Below are 26,000 nucleotides of genomic sequence, written 5' to 3'. Positions count from 1 at the left end.
TTTGGTCTTCCTCTTACTCACACTTTTCCTTAATGGGGACATAACTTGGATTTCACAAGGATATAATCAATTCATTATTAAAAATAAACAGTATGTAACTATTAAATATTTATAGTGTAAAATTATTTAATTTGCACAAATCTACACTGTTAAAAATTACCTGGCAGGGTTGCCAGCCAGTTACTGTATTTTTTACAGTAGCGTTTCTGTAATTTAATTTAAATTAATTAGAATTAGATTAGAATTTCTGTATTCTCCAATTACTGTATTTTTATTGTACAAACTGAATTTTTAAATTGTTGTATTTTTTACAGTAAACTACATTATTTATGTATTTGCTCTATCTGGAAGTATGAAAAATGCAGTATATACAATATATTTTCCTGATTTCTGAATATTAATGACTAGCTGAATTTTAAATGTCAATTATTTATCAACTGCATAAGCTTTAAACAATTGTTTTTAAATACATAAAGTGTTGTATAATGCACAATTGAATACCCCTATTACTTTACAAAACAAAAAACAATTCTACATAATCTTGAAAAACAGTTCAAAATTTATTTAAAATCTGCATGAAAAAAAGTCAAAACATTGTATTTTGTATTATTTAGATTTTATTTTTATTTACAAAATTTTACTTTAAAAAATTTTTTATACAGGTTTGAAACAACTTGAGGGTGAGTAAATGACAGAATGTTCAATTTAAAGTGAACTATCCCTTTAAGTTATTTTTAAAAGGTTCATGTACTTGTTTACAGTGTATTTAAAAACAAAGAAAAATATTGAAATGTTTTGTAATTTCTTGTCAAGATGTAATTATTTTTCAAATTATACAAAAAGTGAATATTATTTAATGCAAAACAATTGTTTAATTGTATTTATGTACAGAATACATGAAATGATATGAAATTAGCCACAGAAATTGTTAAACAATACTGTGAGATGTGGTGGAAATGTTAATTAATGAAAACATATAAAAATGTTCCTGTTATGTCCACAATTGGAAGCTAGCAAGAGTGTGAAATAATATTTTCACCTGTTTATGTACAGGATCATCTATCTTCACAAGCTGCAGTCTCTGTGGTTTCTGCTCTCCTGCTTTCAAGGGTCTCAGGTGTTTAATGCCAGGCTCGTGACCTGTTGCTCTGCCGATTACTCAAATGCTCAACTTTTCGGGGGAAATACCTGCTAAAATGTCATGCATCAACATTGAATAATATTTTATTTGACATTAAAGCATCACTTGTTGTCAACCATCAGAAAACCATTTGAAAACCTGTCTTGTATGCAGTATATAATGTATAAACATGTATCAGCACAAGGTTCATATTTCATATTCCATATTAATATTGCTCAAGGTATGCTGTACCAGAGCTGGGTGGTGACAAGTTCAACACACACACGTGCCACAGTAGATAAATCAGTCAGACTGAAAACTCAAACATGCAGTTAATGTGATACATCAGATTAGAGGAACACTGAACACTTGTTAAAAAAACAAATTATTTTTAAAACATGTTTAGATATTTTTATGGAAATAGTAAAAATACCGTTTAAAATTAGAAAAGATTTCAGAAGAGATTAAAGATGACAAAAAAAATCACATGGTTTAGGGAAAAGTTTAAAATGGCAATGTGCAAAGGCACAGATGATTTCAAGTGTCTATTTACTGAAAAATTGTTTACAGCATTGCGTGTGTGTGTGTGTGTGTGTGTGTGTGTGTGTGTGTGTCAGACCTCAGGTCATTAAAGAGCAGGTAGAGGCTGTTACATGGTCCAGAAATGGTTGCTATAGCTATTCAGGCAATGTGTTAAGTTACAGATCATCTTTTACAAGCATTTTAATAACATGCTGAGAATGAGGACAGATAAAAACACAAGACGGAAGCTTCACTTCACATATCAGATATCCCACTGACCTATGGCCTAAATACATCAACAAAATACATAGTGTAAATGTAGAAGTCTCATTTTTATCTGATTGGATTTATTTCCTTATGAAACTTCCTCTCGATTTCAACTGCATTTTTTAATCTGCAAATGTTTTATCTGCAAAATTCACGTGTACATATTTGAATTGACATAAAAATTTCCAACAACTGAGACTTAAACAGAACAAATTTCACAGATCTCTTCCACCAAGGCGTTTTTCTGAGTTATTTGATTGGCTACCGCCTATAAACATTTGCTGTCTTAAGGACTGTTCAACTGGTGCATGTGCAATAATTGTTTGTGGTTCATTGCTAAACCCTTCCCAATAAAGATCTGTGAAGTCCTGCCCTCAGGCCAGTAAACACACCAGAGCAGAGATGACATACCGTTATTTTGATTAAAGATAACGAGGGCTCATGATTTGAAAAGAAAAAGGATGTCCATGGATAAATCATTTATAATTGAAAAGATGTGCAATTTTCCATAAAAAAATAAGAATTATTGATTTCATTGTGATTGTAATGATACAGATGAAAGTTTAAGCAGTGATGAGAAAATTCAGTTCACAATTCACATATGTTTGATTCGATCTAAAGTGATGTTTGCAAATTCAAAAACTTTTTACGTGTTTACAATTTTAACGTGTTTCGATTTGTTATTTAAAAAAAAGTATTTATATGATTATTAAATTAACAACCCTCTAAATACATTGTACACAGTGTTTTTGAAAAAAATATGTTATTTTATATATAGTTAATCAGATTTTCTCGCACATTTTCTGTAGAATCCCATATCAGCCCCCACTTAGAAAGCCCTGCACCAATATTATAATTTTATATCCAACTTGTTGAACTCTTGACACAGTTATTAAAGAAATACTTTAAATACATTAATCTTCCATTTGTATTTTTTTCTGAGCTGCTATGAGCGACATTTGCTGAATTGAACTGACACAGACTGTCTTTATTTCTTACAGTACTCTAAAGTTGTAATGAATATAAGACACCTGTGTCCATAGACTCCAATGACAATATTTTGTACTCTTCATGATGCTGATGATAAAAAAATTAAATAAAAAATAAATTCTCTGTCTAACATCAGTGAAATATTCTACTTGTTAAAATATGCAATATGTAACCTCCAGTGCTTAAGAAAACTTTGAAAATGGCACTCAATTAGACATGGTACAATGTCACTATATATTAATTTTAACAGATACATTCTTTAAATCTGGATCATTTCTCAGGTTTATAGACCATGTACATGTGACAAGTCAACCATACATGTGACTCATTACTCTAAGTGATTCATGGGCAGCTCCATTTAAAATAGTCACAGGGTGTGACAATTTTACCTGCTCTCGTAACAGAAGTAATGTAAGTGATGAAGCCCAGAAGAAAATAACCTCATAAACGAAGACAGCTCCCCTAATATATGAGACAGTCAAAACTGATTATGATGTTATATTCATAACTTCATAAACATTCCCTGTCATCTTTTGTGTGTGTTATGTGGAGTGGTGTTCTGTGAATTCAGTTCTGCGGACAACTGTAACTCATCCTTGGAGACAAGGGGCTCTATGGCGGCACCTCAAGTTCCCCTCAGGTTTCATTTCCATTACGTCAAATGTCTCTCAAAGGCATTTAACTTCTGAAAATGGTGGTTTTTCACCCTCAGCGCCACCCAAAATGTGACATCACAGTGACACCTTAGATGTGGGAGTCACTGAACAACAGGACCATGACCTCCTCCAACTGTCACCACCACATATATAAGTGACACTTGGTTAAGATGCTATAGTTTTGACAGAAGGAATTTTCAAGTAAAGTCATGGGAATCCTACAGGTCGATGAACTGGTAGGCACTTCTAAATGTCTGTTTAAAAACCATTGCTTTTTGTGTGTTTTTATTTTATTTTAATAGTTTCATTTGATGCCTTTGGTTCAAGATTTCAGTTTATTTTGTGCATCGCGGAATTTTAGGTCCCAATCTCCTGTTACTCTTTGTCCCTGCTCAGAATTATTATAATTTTTTGTACAAAAGACATAATGGGGAAGTTGTGGCATGTGTGTGTTAACTAATCAATGCTCCTAATGTGTGTGCACTAACTCAGATGGGTTAAATGCAGATGACACATTTTGAATATGAGTTACCATACTTTACCATACCTTTACGTCACATCACTTCACTTTACTACATACACAGATAATAACAGGCCTACTTATATTATTTGAAAGCAAACTATTTTTCAAACAGCTCAAAATGCTTGAGAAATCAGAAATGAGATGGATTATATCTCTTTATATATTTTACCTCTTTTTTATCAACACTGCATTTTCTGTATTTTGAATGTTTTAAAATGTTTTAAAAAGGGATAGTTCATCCAAAAAAGAAAATTCTGTCATTTAATCACCCTCATGTCGTTCCAAACCATGACTTTCTTTCTTGCATGGAACACAAAATAAGATATTTTTAAAAATAATATTAAAATACAATTTGGTTACTAACATTACATTTTGCAAAATATGTTATTTTGTGCTCTGGAGAAGAAAGTAGGTCACACAGGTTTGGAATAATATGAGGATGAGTACATTATGACAGACTAGTGATTTCTTTGGTTATTATTACCGGTATATAGGTTTTGTATTTTTATGCTATTATTATTTTAGGTTACAGAAATAACAAGTGGAAACAAAGAGCAGGACGATGGGGCACTGAAATATCCTTCTGAAGAATGCAAGAGCTCTGTTGACCATCATCTGAAAAGCCACAACAATCTTCAGAGTGACAGTAAAGATGGTTTTAATGTAAGATATAAGCATGCATTTGCATACCTCAGCAAGCATATGTGATTAGAAGTGTATTTTCTTTAGCATATGAAATGATTTTGCAGACGGACAACAGCACAAATGACCTCCAGGAGATTCTACAAAGGAGTCAGAAGATAAAAATCAGTACACCAGTCAAAATAAAGTCTGAACAAGAGATAGTGGTAAACGACGGTCATTGTGCTTCAAAATATTCCTCATTAATAAGAGATTTCAATCCCTGGAATAATCATATCTCATCGTCTCACAGAATGATTTTGTTGATGAGGATGACTTCCTGAAGGCAGCGCTGGATAACAAATTGCCAATGATCAAGAGTTACCTTGCCAGAGGTGCGGACCCAGATGCATGTGATAATGTGAGTTGACCCAACACAACGAATAAAAGTCAGCTGTTAGCATTAAAGGACTAAAACACAATACTGTTTTTTTTTTTTCTAGTTTAACCGTACAGCTCTACACAGAGCTTGCTCACAAGGAAACGTTGAGATTGTGAAGACGCTGCTAGAGGCCGGTGCTTCAATTGAAAATAAGGACAAGGTACTATACTGAATACTGTTTACATGCACATTTGTGCCTGTTAAAAACAAGGAAAAATATTTTAATACGGCTTAAAATCCATGTACCAAATTCTTAGAAATGTTAGTATTCATGACAATTTCATAATGGTTTAGAAAAACTTTTATAACATTTTCAAGAAAAGTCTGACAGTGTAACCAAGTAAAAATGATGGCATGTTTTCGTGAAAAAAAGAGGAAAACAACTATATAGGGGATAACTGCAAGAAATTAGCCTATCGAGAAAATGGTTAAAGAAATTCTATACATCCATTTTGCTTTTCCATTTCTTGCATCTTTTAGGGCCTCGACATAATACATTATTTTGTTTTCAAAAATTTTAACAAAACTGACTGCTGTTTCTATAAATATTTACTCGGATTTCATTAGATGTATGTGTTAATTGCTTTGTTTTATATCATTTTGGATCAGTGGAACTTACTTCTTACTCTCATGGTTGTGTTTAAAAAGCTTCAAGCAACTGAAGTTCACTGGGCTTGTCGTGGCGGCAGTTTGCCCGTGCTACAAGCGCTACTTAAACATGGGGCAAAACTGGATTCCAGAGACAAGGTAGAAGTAGTTATTCAAACTGCAAATTTGTTTTAATGATATAGCTGGTGTGGTCTGACATACTGTCTCTTTTGGTCACTCTTGGCATCCTTAGCTTCGCAGCACTCCCCTTCATGTGGCAGTCAGGACAGGACAACATGAATGTGCTGAACATCTCATACACTGTGGCGCAGACGTCAACGCAAAAGACATAGTAAGAAATAAGGCAACACTTTTTCAGTAAATGGTTAATTAACACTTTAATGGTCACTTAAATGTCATTCTGCACCAGGAGGGTGACACACCAATGCACGATGCTGTCAGACTGAATCGTTTCCAAATGATCCAGCTTCTTCTGATGCACGGAGGAGACTTAAAACTCAAGAACTGTGTAAGAATTTAGTCTATATACTATTATCCTGTTCCTGATGTATTAGGATGCTGATACTTATGCTAATGTCGTTTATATAGGGTGTAGCCAATCAATGCATAGCTGTCTAAATGTATTCACTGTGATACTTATTTATAGGGATAGTTCACCCAAAAATTTAAATTCTGTCATGATTTACTCACCCTCATGTTGTTTTAAACCTGTATGAGTTTCTTTGTTCTGATGAACACCAACGATATTTTGAAGAATATTTCTTTAAAATATCTTCTTTTTAGTTAATAATTCAATAATTAGTTAACTCTTTAGTTAAGTAATTAATATAGGTTTGGAACAACAAGGGTAATAAAAATAATGACAATTAACAATTTTGGGTGAACTATCCCTTTAAGCAGTGAGCAGTGCCATCTTCTGGTAATTATGTAAACGTATTCCTTTTGCTAACGGGGAAAAAATGTATCAAATTATTTTTGTAGCCTTTTCACTATTGTCTGATCACACTTGCTGTTGCTTTGTTTTCTTCAGGAAGGAAAGTCACCGATGGATAGTGTTTGTGAGTGGCAGAACGGAGCTAAAACTATCTTTGACAACTTTAAGGATGGTAAAAAATAGAAGCAATACTTGACCACCACAGCTACACTTTGGGCATAATATGCTCAAAACCTGCATTTTTAGAATCTGATATTTAAGGAAGGTATATTATTGAGCTCTGCCTGACATTACACCTTAAAATGAAGCTTTTAGAAGAGTTTTTGAAAGTTAAGCACAGTAACTTTTTATTGAAGTATAGATAAGGCAAAAGGGAATGAGAAAATTGGAAAACAGAACATAATGCTTCCTCTTTTCAAATGGAAATGAATTAGCTCTGTTGCTAAGATTAGATTTGGCTTCATGCTTTAGATCTTGATTGATTTTATTTCTGAAAGTATTTAGTAAGACATGAACCATTTTGCTTGCAATTCTTCCAAAGGTTGGTGAAATAAATGTCATTTTTTTCATGACTGTATTAAATTTAAGTAGATTGCAAGACTTTAAGGAACAGGGAAATTTATATATACATCATTTACTGTAAAATACTATAGTTATACATGAATACTTAAACTCCAGCTAGAATGCTGATACTGGCTACACTAGTTCAATTTTGGCCTTTTTAGGTGCTGGAGTTTCCTCTTCTTGCTTCTCAGGAGTTTGTGGTTTCTTCATGGTGTGAACTACACCAAACGCAGTAGCTCTCGTCTCTGTTATAAAGAATCATGAAAATCAGCTGTGAACAACATTCATATATCATTTTAAACAAATGTGATATCAAAAAGAAGACCGAAAGATCAATAAAAACCTCTCTTATGTAGACACCAGTATAAATGCATCCTCCACAAATCAAAGAGCAAACTAACTGGAAACAGGACCACGTGGCATAGATTTATGCCAATACAGAAGAAATGGGAAATAGTGAGGCTCTTTCCTATCAATTTACCTCCATGCAGCAAGACAGATCGACAGTTAGTAGAAACGGCAGCTTTGGCGTCTCCATCAGACAGGCTGAACACAAGCCCCCTGAAATCTCAATGAAGGAACATACCAACATGCACGTGCCTGAAAATGTACCATGACATATTCAGATAACTTATTTATACTAATTTAAAAAGGATACAAATTGGCAATGTCATATGGGCCTCTCAACTCAAGAGACTAAGAAAAAAAAAGAACAGATAGAAACGTCATACTGACCATTCAATACAGTAATATAGAAATCATATATTAACAAAATACTTTTTTACCCTTTCTGCTCCACTGGACACTATGATATTCTGTGGAGGAAAATGCAATTTCTGAATCGGCGAATCGTTTTATGGGCATTTATGTGTAAAAAAGGGACAACATACTTTTCCTTTGCAGAGTTCCATGAGGACGAAGGCATTGGAAATGGTGTATCTTCTCAAAATGTTGTCTCTGATGGCTGCTGCATAACAGATCTCAAAGAAAACCCCCCTGTCAATAGCCTGAAGTGACAAACAATATGACATCAGTGATGATACATAAATTAAAGGGATAATTCACACAAAAATTGCAATTCTCTTATTTATCAATGCTCATGATGTTTAAAACCCATATTGAAAGGTGAAATGTTAAAGATATATTGAAAGTATAAAAAAGTGGGCCAAAAACACCATGAGAAAATATTATAAAATGGGCTCATACAACTCAACATGAGGCAAGTACATTTAGAATTTTGGTGTGAAATATGTCCTCTTGTTCGCATTGTTGTAATTTTGGTTATTTAACTACCAAATCAACTTTAAAATAAATGTCTCAGTGCTGCTTGAAATCACCTGGTAGGTATGGCTATAAAATGGTATAAACTCACCCCATTAACCGGAGCCCTTTTGAAATGGAAAGGCTGTTTTTCAGTCACTGCAATGCAGATAATGTCGACATCAAACGTCATGCAGGCTGCCTGGCTCAGACAAACATACAGACACTTTAATAACATACAACAACTGTTGGTTGTCATCAGAAATGTAAATACAATAACTAATACTAATTGGCCTAAACTGAAGCTAATTCAGAATTGCAATTTCACTTACATGAAAGAGTTTTTCTGTTTTGGGGTACACCGCCACAAGATCAAAGTTTTTGTATTCATTGGTTGGTCTCTGAAGAGAATAACAACAAGACAATACAAATCTCACCAATTGAATACTGTAACAAAAATGTTCTTGTTGTTTCCTCATATACTCACAAAATGAGATGCATCAGAAGCCACAATGGTCAATCGATTCAGTACTTTGATGGGTGATGATTTCCCCTATGGAAAACAAAAAACTGAACATTAACAGAATGTTCATTAAGGTTAATTATGCTCTGGAAACATGCTGAAGTAAATTACCTGTACTATTGGGAATTTATCAAATATGTCTGACACACACCGTGGCTGAGGAATTTCCTGTAATACAAGAAAATAATAGCATCATCACATGAAATCCCTCAAAGTGTACAAAATGAGAGTAACTTCTTTGTATCATACCGGTTTCTTCTGTTGTGGTTCAACCACATAGTTTATTGCGACTGTTGAGTAGCCAACTGAAATATATTAACGTTACAAGTTTATAACAGCATTAAGTGTTTCTCTAAAAGTATAGCAGATCTAGGCTTTTATTTACCCTATTTTCAATAGTTAGATTTTTTAATGGCGTTACATTTCAGATAAGACTAAACCTTCAAAACTACTACTATAACTAACTGTTAACGTTAATGATACTTACGATGAGCAGCTGTCTCTAGAATGCATTTGAGTCGGTTCTTGTCATTACTGCTGATGACGTTTAAATCCATAAACACCGACATCTTTCTTCCTCTGACACCGAGCCGCAAGGTTTTACAAGCGCAAATTTATAGTTTATTTCTTATTACACAAATCTAAACAATTTAACTAACGTACTGAGAGCCACATGCACAAACACACTCGTCTACGTCTACACGCTGAAGCGTGAACCACGTGAAAAAATTGAGCTTTCTGTGCAATGTAGTTCTAATATGCCATTCCTTGGCTTAGATTCGTTTACCCTGTCAGTTACCCAGAACTACAATACATTTACTTCCTTTTTGGGGGGCGGAGCTACGTCTGTAGCGAGCTCTCCGATTGGTCCGATTTGAACAGAGAACCGCGACGGCAGGAAAGAAGCATGTTAGCAATGTAAACGGGATAAACAAAAGAAAAACAACAAGTAAGTGAAATGAATTAGCGAGAATGAAAACACATAGGTAATACTTGTATATTCTTACATGTCATTCAAAATTGGTTATTAGTTTAATAGGTTAACATCTCAGTTAAGAGCTCATTTTAACACGTTCAATGGCCGATACATTATTGTCATTATTGTTTTAATTTAGCTTGTAGCCTCTTAATCGTTGTCATATAATAACAAAATGTTTAGCTAAACGTCAAAGATTTTGATAGGCTTTTTTTCAAGATGATGGAATCGTGTTTAAATCACAAGCCTGAGAATGTTGGATCTATAACGGTTGAAGACCTCCGGAAAGATCTCTTCGCCGAGTTCTCCAAATTATCAAGGGTATTTATTATTACCAGACAGAACTCATGTTTAAAGCCTTCGAATATGATTTTAAGGCTGTAACGTTAACTATTATTTCATTTTGCATATTTATATTTCCATAGGACTCAGTACTGCTGGAAAAAGAGAATTTGCAGGTCTATCTCCGTGTACGTCCATTCACTTCTGCAGAGAGAGCAGAAGGAGAATCACAGGTGCCTGAACATTTTTGACAAATATTTTACATCAATATTTTCTGAGAAATTCTGTCACAACAACCCACATGTTGTTCCAATAGCCATATAACCATCTTCAAAAAAATGTAAGGTTGAATTAAAGCCTCAGTTACTATTACATTTTATTGTAAGGAATTGTGGTTTGGAACAACATTGGGATTTTGTAAATGGTGACATAATTTTCATTCTTTCGTGAACTATCATTTCATGTAATTTGTTATAAATGTAATCTCTACAAACAGGAGTGCATTTCAATTGAGCCTCCAGATACTGTGATTCTGAAAGCACCTAGAGCATCTCTGACAGCCAGACACAGTGAGAGATTCGGCCCACAGCTGGCACAACGATTTCAGTTCTCTCAGGTATGATCGGCCACAGTCTCCTCTAGCATGATCATTTATTGTGAACAGGCTTCGAAAAATTTGAAGTGTTTTCTGATGTATCAATGTTTAATTCATATTTTAGGTGTACGGTCCAGAAACAACTCAAAGACAGATATTTGATGGAACAACTAAAAGCCTCGTGAAAGAAGTCTTGGAGGGAGGGAATTCTTTGATCTTTACATATGGAGTTACTAATGCCGGGAAGACATTTACTTTTCTTGGTAAGGGTTTCGTATGAGAAGTTTTTATATATATTTAGTTGTCTATTAATAGATTTGAATGTCTATTTATCCTACTTTTATGTTATAGGCCCTGAGTCAGATGGCGGAATTCTGCCCAGGTCATTGAATGTTATCTTTAACAGCATAGAAGGTAGAATCTATTCTCAAAATAACATCAAACCTCTCAGATGTGTCGACTTTACAAGACTCACTAAAGAGCAGCAGGATGAGGATGCTACAAATAAGAGAAACCTTCTTCGTCGATTTAAAGATGTAAAAAAAAAATTAAGTACATTTTTTAACATACCATTTTTTAGTACAGAGAAGTACAATACTCACACATCATGGCTGTTTCTTGATGTTTATCAGAATGACTCCCAGAAAACTCTGTCCAGCATGTCAAGCTCTAGTTCATCTTTTGAAAGTAAGCATTATTAATTGTTGTATGACTTTCTCTCTGCCTTTGAAACAGTTTTTGAGCATTGTGTAAATGTGAGCTTGCACTTTACATTGATTTCTTCTTCCAGGCTCCACTTCTAGTGACACAAATGGGGACAGTGTCTGTTTGGATGAGACCTCTCATGTTAAATTCTCAGTGTGGGTCTCCTTTTGTGAAATCTACAATGAAAGCATCCATGATCTGCTTGATCTTGTTTCAAACGGCTCTCACAGAAGGAGCATTTTGCGACTAGCCCAAGATGTTAAAGGCAATGCTTTTGTCAAAGGTAACCGAATAACTTAGAAGACTAAAAGTTCACTTGTTGTCTGTGTAGCAAATGTAATAGTGTATCTTTTAAATAATAATTAAATAAATATTTACATTTCAATATTTTTTTCAATAATTAAATATAGGTTATTTACCAGGATATTATCTTTATGGCTGTACATTTTGACATATACGTTTTGTCTAAATATGTTTTCCTAGATCTAAAATGGTTTCAAGTTAACAGTGCAGACGAAGCATTAAAAGTTATGAAAATTGGAAGAAAAAATCAAAGTTTCTCATCCACCAAGCTCAACAACATTTCAAGCAGAAGGTATTTCATTTTAAACCACTTTAGCATTATTTTTTAACTCTCATTATCATGTTATTACTTTTTAAAGTGACCAAAATTTTTTTATATACATTTTCTCCATAGCCACAGTATATTTTCCATTCGAATCTTGCGGGTTGAAGATGTGGGCGTTCCTCGAATTCAGGCAATAAGCGAGTAGGTGACCTTAATCACACCACTGTTACTTTAACATAGAACCAGTGATTTATTCATTAATTGATTTGTTTTTAAAGATTGTCATTATGTGATTTGGCTGGATCGGAGCGATGTGCAAAGACTCAGAACCGAGGTGACCGCTTAAAAGAAGCTGGAAACATCAACACTTCCTTGTTAACTCTTGGAAAATGCATCAACGCTCTGAGGCTCAACCAAACACAATCCAAGTGAGACAATGTCCACTTTCAAAACAATTAATTTGTTTAATGGCCGGCATTAGATGCACATTTCCATGAACCTGAACTTATATGTCTTGTCGTGCAGGTTTCATCAGCATGTCCCCTTCAGAGAGAGCAAGCTCACACATTATTTGCAGGGTTTTTTCTGTGGCCGTGGAAAAGCCTGCATGCTCATCAACATAAACCAGAGTGCCTCGATGTACGATGAAACCCTGAATGTCCTCAAGTTCTCAGCGGTGGCTCAGAAGGTCTGCAAGGACCATTATTCTTTTTTACACTGACAGCTTCAGATTATCAGAAGCACTGATTAAAGGCATTTTCTATTCTTTGCTATTTATTTATTTTGACCTTTGACTTTTTTCCCTTTTAGGTAGTGGTCCTCAACCCTAAACCAGCTCCTAGCAATGTGCTCAAGAGATCTGCCAGAGATGTGTCCATGATAATCAATAATGCTGACAAGAAGGATTGGACCAGGAGAAGCTCACTCATGGGCTGGGAGATGAGTCTAGAGGATGTGCAGGAGGATGAAGATGATGAAGAAATTGGTGAGGAAGATGTGGAGAGTGGCGATGAGAGCATGGAGGACAACACTGTGCTAGATGCTGCGGAAAGTCAAGAGCTGTGTGAGGTATTCAAGGTGTCTTTTCAGTTTTCATGAATGCATGTTTATAGTTTTCAGTGTTCTTTTAAACTATATGAAATACTAATTATGATATATTCGCCACAGCTTCAGGTGACAATTAAAGAGCTCAAAGACAAGTTGTCCAAAGAGGAGTCTGAAAAATTAACTATGGAATCTCGTATTCGTGAAGAAGTCACCACAGAGTTTATGGAGCTGTTTTCTAATATGGAAAAAGACTACAAGTAAGTCAAACACTGTTTTATAGATCATAGTGGTGAACTGATGATGTATTTTCACAGATGTAGCATTCAGATTGAGCCTGCAGAGATTTTTGGCTGTGTTTATGCCATTCTTTTATTTGCATAATTCATTTAGTGCACTATAACAATGCAAAGAGCACAGCACTGTCGATGGGTGCAATTCATTTTTAGTGAAATTCTCTTTGATTTAATTGAAAATGCACTAATTTATGTTGGTATTTTTCATCGTTTCAGTGAACGCCTCCAAAGAGAGAAAGAAATAGTTGAGGAAAGAGCAGAAAGGAGGATGGAGATACTGAAGAATCTGGTGAACAGAACAGTTGAGGAAATGGACACTGTTAGCACTGACGAGAATGCAGCAAAGGTAAATGCATATGGTTAATAATATAAAAGAATAAGGACAAGTACCATTAACATTCATTTCCGTAGTGCTGCATGATTAATCATTCAAATTAATCGGGTTCTCGATTCAAACACCCACACGATCTTAATCCTAAATGACAACAATTCCGCTATGTCTATTTCGCCCTGTTTCACATCGCAAGTGTCAACGAAGCATGAACAAGCACATATTTGGTGGCTGCCCATGAATGAGAGGGTCGGCCGTCACGCTTCCGATGTGAACACTCCCAATCATTGGTTTGGGCAGCGACTAGGGCTGGGTGGTAAATTGAGTTTTTGTCACTATATTTGTTATAAACGATTTGGAATTAGGCAATACCATATCTATAGGGGCTTTTGCACTGGAGGAACCTTTTCATTGTTCCTAGAACTATTGGCGAAAGGACCCAGATTTTGGCGTGTTCGCACCGCATGAACTAGGAACGATTTTAGTTCTAGGAACTCCTTTTAGAGGAACTAATTTAGTTCCTACTTCAGACTAGGGTCTAAACCAGCACTATAGGAACTACCAGTGACTTTAGTGCACACTAAAGATCTAAACGCACACTAAACACGAGCACCTGCCATTTTTAAAAAAAGATGTGTAAACACACAGATTATTGCCTATATATTTACTCCACAAACATGGAAAACAGTGATAGATGGGCCTCTTAACCTTAATGCTAAGGAGAAAATCAAACGCAACTTTGAAGGGACCATGCCAAACACGACATCAATCACACGGCATACGCTAAAACCTTTTCATATGCTGAGATATTCCCAGAGATTTTTGGTTCCCAAATAATCGTCAAACACTGACCTGTGTTTATAGCTGTTATTTCTGTTGTTTGCTTCTATCATTTAGTTCGGGGACTGAACTTTCTTAACGGGATACTTCACCGATTAGCATTAAGCTTTATATCAGTAGAAACCCAGTAGTATTTTCGAATGACCATGCTTCCCTCCCTCATGTCCCCCTGAGATGAGAGATTTCTGTTTTTTTTCTGGAAAAAATCCTCCGATGATGCAAAAATCGTCATTTTGCGTCATCGGAGGATTTTTGGCCAGAGGCTAAAAACTATATCCAGTAGTAGGAGCTAGTTCCGCATGTTTTCAAACCGCCCATAGAGGGTGGGATCTCACTCACAGAATGTACAAATAGTGTCAGCCAACAGGCTCTTGCTCTGTGGAGAAAGCTGAATAGTAGGGGTGACCATACGTCCTCCTTTTTCTGGACATGTCCGGCCTTGATTTCGAGATTGCCCAAAATGTCCGGGATTCGGGTTTTGCTTTCTACAGTCCCCATTCATTATGTTTGCATGCACACCTTTTGTTTTAATCGGACTGAATTAATTCCGATTGGTGAATCTGAATGTAGTGTTTGCATGCACTCTAAACAGTTATCGGTTGATGTGCGTTTTAGCATTGCTAAGAAAATTCTGGTCTGTAAAATTCGATCTGTAGATCGATCTATATAGATCTAGACACATTTTATAGGATAGGACAAATGAAAGTGGGGAATTCTACGATACCTGTATCAAGGCAGACATTTCAACACGATATATCTGTTTATGAAAGAAAAGACTAAAAACAGACATGCATTTGAAAATATAATGTTTTCCTTCTCGACATTCTAGGAGGCTAAGATTGAGCTTTTGGACAACCTCATCGAAGTTATGCGAGGTGATCTAGCTAAGATAAAGGGTGATGCAGAAGCAGTACACATGTGCCTGACGAATGTCCCTGAATCACCTGGAACAGTCAGTCGTCTGAGGACACAGCTGGAGGAGATGAAAGAGGAGCTTCTCAAAAGCCAACAACTTCTCAGTCTTAAAACTAAGGGTATAGGCCTATTAATTTGCCTTAAAGGGGGAAAACTCTTATTATAATATTTTATTACATACGTCTAATTATTTTTCTCTTTTTTTTAGAGTTTGAAGCAATGTGTGTTCAGGCACAAGAATCAAATGATCAGCTTCTCCAAACAAATAGGGTAATATGAAGTAAAGTTTTCTTTTAAATATCTGAGGCTATTGTAAATGAATGATTTATATACTGGCTTCTGCTGTGTGTTGATATTTTTGTTTGTCTCTTTTAGAATTATGAAAACCAGAAAGTGAGATGTCAGGAACTCATGTCAATCTGCCAGGAGAAAGATGACATGGTCTCTGTATTACAGACTGCTTTGGACCAAAATGTGGAGGAAGCTACTAAAGATGTACATTTATGTTACACTACCATTTTTACATTTTCTTTATTTTAAATCATTGCTAAAAAAAATCTTTCTAAAGAGAAAAATCTTACTGACCCAAAACCTTACCTAGTTTAACAGACATGGTCACTCTAAACTATCAGTGTGTTTAAAATAATTGTTTGAAAATGCTTAAATTATCCTGTTGTGTTCCAAGAAAAGGTAACTTTTATCAGGTCAGGTAATGACCCATGATTTTTCTTTTGTTTTCATATGTGTACAGAGGGCCTTAATTAACAGCATTAAAGAAGAAATCCTACATTTTAGAAACAACTGCAAGTGTTTGCTGAATGAAGACTCTGACCCTAGAGGGGAGGAAATGACAAGTCAAGAAACTCAACATCTGCAAGAACTCAAAATGAAAGATGACCGGCTGAATGAACTTAAACTTGAGAACTGTTCACTTGAAAAAACAGTGTGTGATCTCACTGATAGACTGGCAGAGCTGACTCATGCACATGAAGCCACTGTGGCGATGGAGAGAGCAGAGGTCAGCAACGTCACAAATGAGAACAAGGCTCTTGCCAATGAGTTGCATGTACTTCAGCAGTCAGCCAATGAGATGAGTTCAAAGCTCAAAACTCTCCAGATGGAATTGAGCGCTCAGACAAATATGGCCAGTGACCTTTCAATAAAGCTTGACGCAGCCAGAGCTCTGATTAAGGAACATCAAGCAGAGTCTTGCAGTCAGTCCAAAACCATTGAATCCTTAATGACGGAGGCAGGTAATTTGCGTCTGGAACTCAGTGCCCGCCAGCTCTCACATGACAAAAAAGAAGATGAATGCATGAGGATGGTGGAATTATCTCAGGAGAACAGCAGACAGATCAATGATCTGGAACAGGAGGTCAGTCAGACCAAAGTGAACGTGTGCCAGCTGGAAGAGCTCTGCAATCAGCTTAAATATGAGCGAGATGCCCAGGCACAGGAATATCAGAGCCTACTGAGCCGATATGAAGCTCAAAAGTTGGTCATGGCCCAAATAAGAAGCAACTCTGAGCTTCTGAAAGAGCTGACCGCTCTGAAACATCAGCAGGGGAGGATGGAAGACCAAGAGCAAGACTTCAGAGATGATTGCTGGAAAACTCTACAGGACAATCTCATGCAAACGCTGAGCAAACTGAACCAACATGAGGATGTTCTGAACGTAGTGAGAGCAATTGTAGAGAATGAGATAACTAAGGCAAGAGATGAGGCCAAGAGGAGATTAGCTGCGATGGAGAAGGATATGTCTCATAAAGATGCAGAACTAGAGACTAAAGCTAAAGATCTTTTAAAGTAAGTCTTATCCAAACTTTCTGATAACGCAAAAAAATAGGTCCTCAATTCTGTTGAGTGTCTTGTTTGATATGCGCACTAGATCTTGCATGACTACTCTTTCTTTTCAACTATTTATTTCTAGTTGCTAAAGCATGGAAATTAGAAAAATGGTTTAAGGAACAATGGTCCGAATGACCTTTTGGTCTTTTTACAGGTCGAGAGAACTTGTGACCGATGGACTTAATAAAATCAAGACCATGAGTTGCGATTTGCTGCAGGTGGAGAGGGAGCGATCTGATGTCAGTGATCAGTTATGTAAGGCTAACTTGCAGAAGGAACAGTTCGAGAAACAGGTTGGTAAAACACGTTTGTCCATTGTCAGTGTTCCTTTTGTCCATTGCTAGTGTGCCTAATGTGATTTTAAATTAGTTTTTTTAAACAGTGCTTTTTTTATTCCCACAGATTTTAATCTTGAGTGAAGAAAACAAAATGTTTCAGCAGAAACTATGTGAAGCGGAGGAGATGAGGGATCAGGCTGGACACAGTTTGAGTTGCACAGAGCAAACTATTGATCCACTGGAGACTGTGAGTGCTGCTCTTTCTCTCAGTTTGTGATGCTATCAGGTCTTAGATGCTGGATTATTCCACTTCCTTTCACTCACAGGTGCAGTCAAACCATGCAATAGAAGAAGAAAACATACAGCCTTTCAAAACAACCTGCCGTGGTAACCTATGTGTCTTTTCATTTATACCATTTTTTCCACAATACTATTTGGTGTTACAAAATCGGCTTACGTTTTGTCCTTAATAAGATTGATTTTGGTTCCAGATCTTTTGGCAGAGCAGAAGCTGATCGAGGAGACGTGTGTTAACTCAAATAAAGAGTGCACACAGACAGATGAGGAGGAATTGCTGGAGGCCAGGCTGAATGAGATTGAATCCATAACTGAAGGTGACTGAGTCTGTTCTAATTGTAATTCCTATAAATCTCTTCTAGTCAACACACTGTGAGAAGTCAGTAAGATTCAGTGTAGGTATTTCAAAGTTACTCTTATTTAAAAATAAAAAATAGCAGTCTTTCTTCAGTATTTGCAGAATTAATTTATAATTATAATAATCAAACCTGTTCATTTTAATTAATCAGCAATATTAACTTTTCTATTTTCTCATCACAGAATTGTGAAAATAATTGTGTTAAATAAATCTTAACTTAACTTGATAATGAAAACAATATTAGTAAGAAATGTTTCTTTAGCTCTAAATCAGCATATTAGAATGATTTTCTGAAGCATAATGTGACATTGAAGACTAATTGGTATTGAGAATTATAAAAATTCCCTGGAATTGGTATCTTGTACTGATATTCTGGTTTTATGGTAACACTACTTCAGTTACACTTAAACAACGTCTCACCTGTAACTGTGATGCATTTCTGAATCATAATCACACTGTGTTCTTTCGTTGCCCAGAGGAGAACTGGCCCCCAAACTGAGCCTGGTTTCTCCCAAGTTTTTTTTTTTCTCTATTCTGTCACCTGATCAGAGAATGTGAGTGGCTGCGGAGTGGAGTGGAGTGGCAGCCATTTCCCCTCCGCGCTCGAAGCATTTAATAATCACTCCACTCGGGGTTCTCCACTCCTCACTCACTGATATCAGAAACACCGCTCCGTCTTCGCTCCCTGAGAAAATTGCAGCTAAAGTATTTAAGTATGCTTTGAAATTTCGCAAAACTTCTGTTCATAATATATAGGCCTATTAAATGATTTTTTAAAAATTTTTTTACAATACTAGAAGAATAGTTTCAACGTGGTTTATTGGAACATTAGTGTGCAAACATTTTTCCTACGACATGCCAAGCTTATTACATGGCTATCAGCATCAAAAAATATATTTGTAAATTTAGTTTGGAAAGATAAAAATATCAGTATGTTGTCGCCAGTTATTTTATCTACGGGTCGCTACATTTCTTACAGATTTCTGCTCATTTGAAAATCAGAGACAGATAAAGTAACACTGTAAGATTACATTTATTTGAATGTATTAGTGAGAAAGCGATTGTGAGTGAATAAGTGCTACCTTTTTAAAATGTGCTTTCACTCGATCATATTCAGTAGCCCATCTAGAACGGACAAACAAACTATAACCTCCCGCTTATGTCCATCGCAGTCATCATAACCTCCACATTCTTTCTAATTTGAGTGATCCATCTGTGTCATGCTAGGTAAATGTGTTTAACATGTGAATTCTTGCTAAAATGCAGTTAAATTATGGGCCGTTGGCATGAATTGTACTCGTGATGCCACATGAAAACCACAACGCTCCGACTTTTAAAAAATCCGCTCCACTCCATTCAAAATCACGGCGCTCCGCTCCCACTCCACTCCACTCCACTCCACTCCCATACTCTCCACCTGATGGAGTCTGGGTTACTTGCCACTGACACTTCTGGCTTGCTTAGTTGGGAATATTCTTATTATTCAACAATATTACTGATTTGACTGCACTGACACTATAGGAAGAGAACTGAACTGGACTGAGCTGGACAATGACATCACTGCTTTATAGATAAAATTAACGAATTTAATAATTGATGATCTTTACAACAGAACTGAATCAACACTGAACTGACTTAAGCTGACAACACCACAAACATCTCTTTGTTCTTCTCAGATTGTGCTAAACTGCAGGAAATGTATCAGAAACCAAGTGTTGGTCTCTCTCATAAACCCCAGCAAGAGGAATGGAGAGCCTGCAGACCTGCTGAAAGCACAAAGGTAAGAACCTGGAAGTCTTTAATCTCTCCGACTTTTCCACAACTGGGTTTTGCCAGCAGTAGAATGATTTCTTTTGATGTTTCAGCAGCTTAATGAGGAGCAGGCTGATGATAAGCAGGGAAAGGGGCAGGATGGAGTAGCCATGGGGGAAGAGGAGAGAGCGGCCCAGGCAACAAGGCAACTAGAAAGCGACCAACAGGACAGGCTGCAGCTGGAGCTGGTAATAGGATCAGCATTTCCATTTCTCTCACCCTGCTTCGTTATTTTCTTTTTCGCAGGCTTGAGGACAGGATTTAGCTCAGAATAGTCATTTATTTACACAGCAGGTTTCTGAGTTAATATCACTTCTGTGATTCGAGTGACCTGCCAACAGGAGGAATGACAAGACTCTAGCAGGACAGTAATGGCACAGCAGAAAAATGGAATGTGCAAAACAGGATCATCTGATGAAATTAATTGGTGTACTTGTGTTCAAATATTTATTTATTTTTGTATGCAAAAGCATGATGAAGTGGATAGGAATGCAGGTGTGCTTGGGTGTGTTTTTAAAAATCTTAGGCTATTTTAAACTCTACATGTCGTCTTAAAACCAGTGAAAGATGTTATACAAGCCCAGTGATGTCCATCTCAATGTGTATTGCTGTAGAGGCAGTACTTTAAATAGCATTATTTTGATGATGCATCTTCTTAAAGGGCATATTACTGTGAAATACTTGCGTATGTATATATATATATATATAAGGAAAAAATCTATCTAGAGAGAAGGTTGGCTGATACAGTAATTCATTATTTAATTAAATAAATTTAAAAAACAAATTTTTGGATGAATGTTATTGACCAAAGCCTAATCATTTCAATAATTTATATCAGCAACAATATTTTGTGGTAGTGCTATAGTATAATGTTAAAACATATTTTTCCCATCCTCACTTCCATGCATTCTGATTACAGGAAATGTTAAAGCTGCAGCTGGCTGAAAAGCAAGAAACCATTGTACAATTACAAAGGCAAAAGGGGGATTTTGCTGCTTCTCTTAAATCTGCTTCCCAGAAAGTTGACAGACCCAAACAGACTTCAAACGTGAAGACAAAGAATGAAGGCGATTCATTTAGTCCAACACAAGAGGTCAGTAGAATGATATTAATGCAAAATGCATGCAGCTGATTATTTGCGCATGCAAAGATGTGAATAGTTCTTTTATGTATGAAAATTGGTTACTGTGTGCATATATAATATATGTTGGTGTGTTGGTATCACTCAAAGCAGGTTGCAGTACTAGACTCCTCTGTCCTTTCCACAAAGAGTCTCAGAGATGAACGCTTCCCCAAACCTGAGCTAGAAATCAGCTATACTCCTCTTAAACCTAACCGAATGAATGTCAGGAGACCGGGAGAAGAAGAGTCTGTCACAATCAAACTCCGACGTACAGCCAGAAAGAGAAAGAGCCCAGACATGCAGGTATACAGACAGATACCATTTCTAAAACCTTTGTTGTGATTTCCTGAACAATCCAGTTTCCGACGGTCCAGGAAAACTTGGAAATCTCAGGGAATTTCAAGACATTTTAACATCTGGAAAAGTCATGGAAATTTCTATAGTATATATATATATATATATATTATTATTATTTTTGTTATTCTCAGTATTTGTTAGTATAAAATGTACCTTTTGAGTGTGATCTCTATAAAATGATTTTCATCACAAAAAATGTCATGAAAAAATCATGGAAATTCACTGGCCTTTAACTAGTCCTGCAATAATTTCCTAATTATATATTCATTTATATTTCATAAAGCGTATAATACGACCTATTAATTTATTTAAATTTTTTATAATGATGTATTAATAGTTAGCACATTTAGTAATTCAATGATTATTCAATTCAATGATAATTAATTACGTTTCACAATAAAAAGAATGCCAATGAGTTTTCTTTTGTTTGAGAGAGATTTGTAAATAATTTAGCTGTGAAGAGGGTCTTTGTGTTGCAGCTACTGTTGCGATAAACTCTGAAGGGTCCAGTCTACTTTTAGATATCACATCCTTTTCAAATTGAATGGCAATAATGACATTATAAATTGAACTATAGCTGCGTTTACACTGGCACAAGAAATTAGATTTTTTTTTTTTTGACAGATCGGAATTTGTTGCACACGTGTAAACACAAAAATGATTGCATCCGATCTGAGCCACTTTCAAATGTGGTATCAGATACATATCCGATATCTGGACACCCGACCTACGTCTAAACACGTACATCCGATTCCTCTTTGAATTCCAAGCCACCACAAAAGGGTGACATGTTTGCCCACAAAGATAGCTTTTTAATGTTGTATTATGAAGCAGATGGGCCTGTATACACTTGCTCGCAGCTTTTTTATTGAGGTGGAAACTTATTAAAGGAAAGAAATTGCACACACACGTAAACATTTAGGAGTTGGTTTTCAACCTCTGCCCTGTGAGTTTTATAAATAAAACAGCTTCACTACTTAAAGCTACATTATATTTCTCAGCAATGAGGTTATAACTTCGTTGTAGTTAAACCAACAAGCTTCACTTACAGCGCTACTTTTTCACTTCAGATTTCTATATCTAACGACCTGTTGATAAAATAACAAATGAAATACTGTTATTTTCCTGTATATATATGTTTTGTCACTTTTGTCATTGCAAAACATCCATGACATCTGTTATCTTGTCCATGCTGGTAAATAATCATGGCCACCCGACATGAGTTATATAAATAATATTAATAGCATGGCCATTCAAAACCACAGGGTCTACCATGAGCACAGTAAAGCGATCACCGACAATCATTTTGGGCGGGAATTAATGTAAAAACAGATATCGGATACCAGTCGTGTCTAAAGTGAATGTAAACAGTCAGTCCCAAAAATCTGATATGGTTAAAAGATCGTAATCTTTTAAATGTAATGCAACACAAAGTCATATAACTTGTATTGTATGCGTTTGTTGTTCTAGAACTCGGTGGAGTCAGAAAATCGGAAAAACCGACGGCTAAAGGTGAAAAACTGGGATAACATGCAGTCCGTTGAGGTGACTTTTTTTTCTATCTCTTAATGCAGTATACCTGTGACATCTTACGTCTGTCTCTGTAATGTTTATTTGATCATATTTTTTTGCTCCTTACCAGACTCCCACAGTGCAAGGAAAAAAAGTGAGTCAATTAAAGCAGAAAGACTCTCCTGCCAGCCAGAAAGGTAAAAAAGATGGAGCCCTCCAAAAGATTGGTGACTTCATCCAGAGCTCTCCAACCCTCTTTGGAAGCAAAGGTCAGCTCCGGCTCTTAATTTTACACAGTCAATGGTATTGATTGGAGCTCTATGCCAAAAGTGTTAAACTATATCTATATACTACATACTATATCAGCATTACCAAACCTTTAACTTCCTCCTCAGCCAAGAAGATCATGAGCATGGTGAATGTTAAGTCTCCTGATCTGCCAAATGCTTCTGAAAACAACAAACCCAAGAGATCCAAACGAAAGCTCTTCAAGACTCAGGTTTCCTCCCCGCTGGACATCCCCTCTTATCCTGTAAGTAATGTTTCTTTTGCATAAGTCCATGGACAAGTAAATCAAATGCAGGTAGTTATGAATGAGAAGCATGCCTTATGTTAGTGGTAATTAGGGGTGGAACGGTACACTGAAGTCACGGTTCGGTTCGGTTCAGACATCACGGTTCGGTACGAGTTCGGTACAATGGAGGGAAAAGCAAAACAAAAATGCAGAAGGCAATTATTTTGATTGTGCATGTCTCAGTCTGTACCACCTATACAGTCTCTCCCCTGAGCTAGCTGCGACAGTCTGCCCTGATGTGTGTATAGTAAGATGTAAACAAAATAAGACAATCAGCTATAAAACTGAAAATACAGCATCTCTTGTGTGCGGACGCACAAGCGCGAAGGTGCGCGCGGCAAAAATGTCGTCATTGCGGTGTGGGCGGTCATGCGCGCCCATGGCGGTGTGCAGTGCACGGTTTTTTTTGTAACAGCGCGCATCCAAAGATGCACGACTTCAAGCCGAATCTGGCCGAGCATGTACATCTCACCGTACCGGCACCCAGTTCTTGCGTCTAAATTAGTTGCTTACATTAACTAAATGAGCCAACGCAGACATAAGCCCTTTAAATAATAATAAATGGCCATGTTTTATAAAAAGGCTCACAAAACGAAATAATTTTTTTTAGAAATGATGTAAGATAACGTTAATTTAGCTGTAGGTTACGTTCTCATATCCATTTTTTTTCTAATGTCACAAGGAATAATCGGTTTACTGCTTTGCACAATTCTTTTGTAGTGGGGTTTTGGTGTAGCCTATTAAAGTGTACTAAAATAAACAATAACATCCACGAGTGTACCTTTACTTCTTCTCACCGCTGATTCCTGATGGTTAGACGACAATTACACCGAGTCGCACCCTGTTGTTTCAAAGAATAGTAGACCGGCGAGCATGAAGTATAAATGCCTCGTCCATTTAGGGAGGCGCGCAGCGGAGGCTTGCAAACCTAGCTTAAGGCAGGGCTACAGAACCCGAGTTTCTAACAGTAGTTCCGCATTACATTAATTCATTTGCACGCGAGTTTTATTTATTTTTATACAGTGTATTCTCCGTGTAAATTCGTGCACCGAACCGTGACGCCCGTACCGATTCGGTTCAATACGGATACATGTACCGTTACACCCCTAGTGGTAATTTTACGACACTACAAAAAAGGTTGATAGTCAATTGTTTTAAAACTTTCCAGTGTTAATATACTGGCCACTAGATTTATTAAACTTTAAAAAAGATATGTAAACAATACTTGGTGAAAAATTTCACACTATATCGAAACATTACCGCGTTAATGTTATACTTAAACTCTCCATTGTGCCACATTACATTTTTTATTTCATTAATATTTATATTTATAATTAAATATTATTCTTCCATAAATTTAACTTTGAGTTTGATCATTTTAAACTTTTGAGTATTTAAAGCAGTAAGTTCTAAGGCTTTGTTGAATGTTCAGTTTAAGTAGAAGAAATCTGATTTATTGTTTTATTTGAGATGTGTTTGTTGTGGGATGGAGGTACATACCAGGTGAGTGTGTATTAAATTCATGAAATAATTTTACAGGCCTTTGGAAGCGGTGAAGATGATAAAGAGAGCGATCATCTCATAATCAAGAGAAAGCTCAGAACAAGAACAGCCAAGCGATGACACAAACATACAATTTGATGGCCAAGTGTAATTTCAGTTAGTTTTCTTTTTTCTTCAAATTCTCTTATTTTGTTTGTTTAATACCTAAATGTTGTTGAACAAATCATATTTGTTTTAATAACGCTGGGCATGTTTGTAAATATTTGATGTATGTACCTCACAATGTTTAAAAAAAAAAAACTTTTTAGTTTAGCCTTTGATTTCCTGTGGTAATTGGACAAAATATGGACAAAAAGATGCTGTTTATTAAAAAATGCCTAAAACCATATATCATTTGCGTTTCACTTCTTGGAATATTAACTGAATATGCTTAAAGCATTACTGTCCCTTTATGTTGGATTTCACATAATGATATCCTTTAAAAAATGCTCAGTTGAGGAAAGCAGTACCAAACAAGCAAGGTGAATGGGGATGAAGAAAATGTTCCAGATGAATGTTTGGGGGTCAACTTGTTGTATGATACTCATTTATTTCCACTGTCAGTAAATGGAGGGTGGCTGTCATCAGAGAAGAGTAAGTAATACATTTTATCTCCACCTCATGATCTCTGCACTAACAGGTCAAACCCGCACTAATACACATCTCACTTCTCGCACTAATACACAATTTCACAGAGGTGAAATTAATGTGACATT

At 36.1% G+C, this 26,000-nt stretch overlaps 3 protein-coding genes across 9 annotated transcripts; 2 read left to right on the top strand and 1 right to left on the bottom strand.

The window, feature by feature from the left end:
* Window positions 1–3,764: 3,764 nt before the first annotated feature.
* Window positions 3,765–6,867, top strand: ankrd1b (ankyrin repeat domain 1b (cardiac muscle); the record flags this gene model as incomplete). The annotated part of the gene is made up of 9 exons (XM_079594383.1): window positions 3,765–3,791; window positions 4,604–4,741; window positions 4,828–4,926; window positions 5,013–5,120; window positions 5,203–5,301; window positions 5,790–5,888; window positions 5,983–6,081; window positions 6,160–6,258; window positions 6,781–6,867. The coding sequence occupies 9 exons, from the start codon at window positions 3,765–3,767 to the stop codon at window positions 6,865–6,867; spliced, it is 855 nt and encodes a 284-aa protein (XP_079450509.1).
* Window positions 6,108–10,524, bottom strand: rpp30 (ribonuclease P/MRP 30 subunit). The gene is made up of 11 exons (XM_079596150.1): window positions 9,519–10,524; window positions 9,281–9,336; window positions 9,143–9,199; window positions 8,996–9,061; window positions 8,841–8,909; window positions 8,621–8,710; window positions 8,139–8,255; window positions 8,034–8,063; window positions 7,907–7,944; window positions 7,730–7,809; window positions 6,108–7,493 (listed from the first exon to the last, which is right to left on the bottom strand). Exons 1-11 carry the CDS (start codon window positions 9,598–9,600, stop codon window positions 7,381–7,383), a joined length of 798 nt encoding a protein of 265 aa, XP_079452276.1. The 5' UTR covers window positions 9,601–10,524; the 3' UTR covers window positions 6,108–7,380.
* kif20bb (kinesin family member 20Bb) lies at window positions 9,902–25,633 on the top strand. Of its 7 annotated transcripts, none has more exons than XM_079596102.1 (31): window positions 9,902–9,980; window positions 10,214–10,328; window positions 10,433–10,522; window positions 10,786–10,905; window positions 11,009–11,147; window positions 11,236–11,420; window positions 11,517–11,571; window positions 11,675–11,872; window positions 12,073–12,184; window positions 12,287–12,358; window positions 12,436–12,585; window positions 12,683–12,845; window positions 12,968–13,225; window positions 13,325–13,461; window positions 13,714–13,843; window positions 15,498–15,702; window positions 15,792–15,853; window positions 15,959–16,078; window positions 16,335–17,389; window positions 17,586–17,724; window positions 17,834–17,956; window positions 18,036–18,096; window positions 18,201–18,323; window positions 20,041–20,144; window positions 20,230–20,364; window positions 21,096–21,269; window positions 21,408–21,602; window positions 23,127–23,201; window positions 23,299–23,437; window positions 23,564–23,700; window positions 25,282–25,633. In XM_079596102.1, exons 2-31 carry the CDS (start codon window positions 10,227–10,229, stop codon window positions 25,363–25,365), a joined length of 4,842 nt encoding a protein of 1,613 aa, XP_079452228.1. In that variant the 5' UTR covers window positions 9,902–9,980; window positions 10,214–10,226; the 3' UTR covers window positions 25,366–25,633. The 7 variants fall into 7 exon arrangements, with proteins under 7 accessions (XP_079452228.1, XP_079452233.1, XP_079452232.1 ...); XM_079596107.1 differs by having other exon boundaries at window positions 20,233–20,364; window positions 21,411–21,602; window positions 25,282–25,632; XM_079596106.1 differs by having other exon boundaries at window positions 20,233–20,364; window positions 25,282–25,632.
* The last annotated feature ends 367 nt before the right edge of the window (window positions 25,634–26,000 follow it).

The sequence above is a fragment of the Phoxinus phoxinus genome (assembly GCF_949152265.1).
Source record: "Phoxinus phoxinus genome assembly, chromosome: 21".
Lineage (NCBI taxonomy): Eukaryota > Metazoa > Chordata > Actinopteri > Cypriniformes > Leuciscidae > Phoxinus > Phoxinus phoxinus.
The sequence above is the reverse complement of the archived record's forward strand: the minus strand, read 5'-3'. Positions and strand labels throughout refer to the sequence as shown.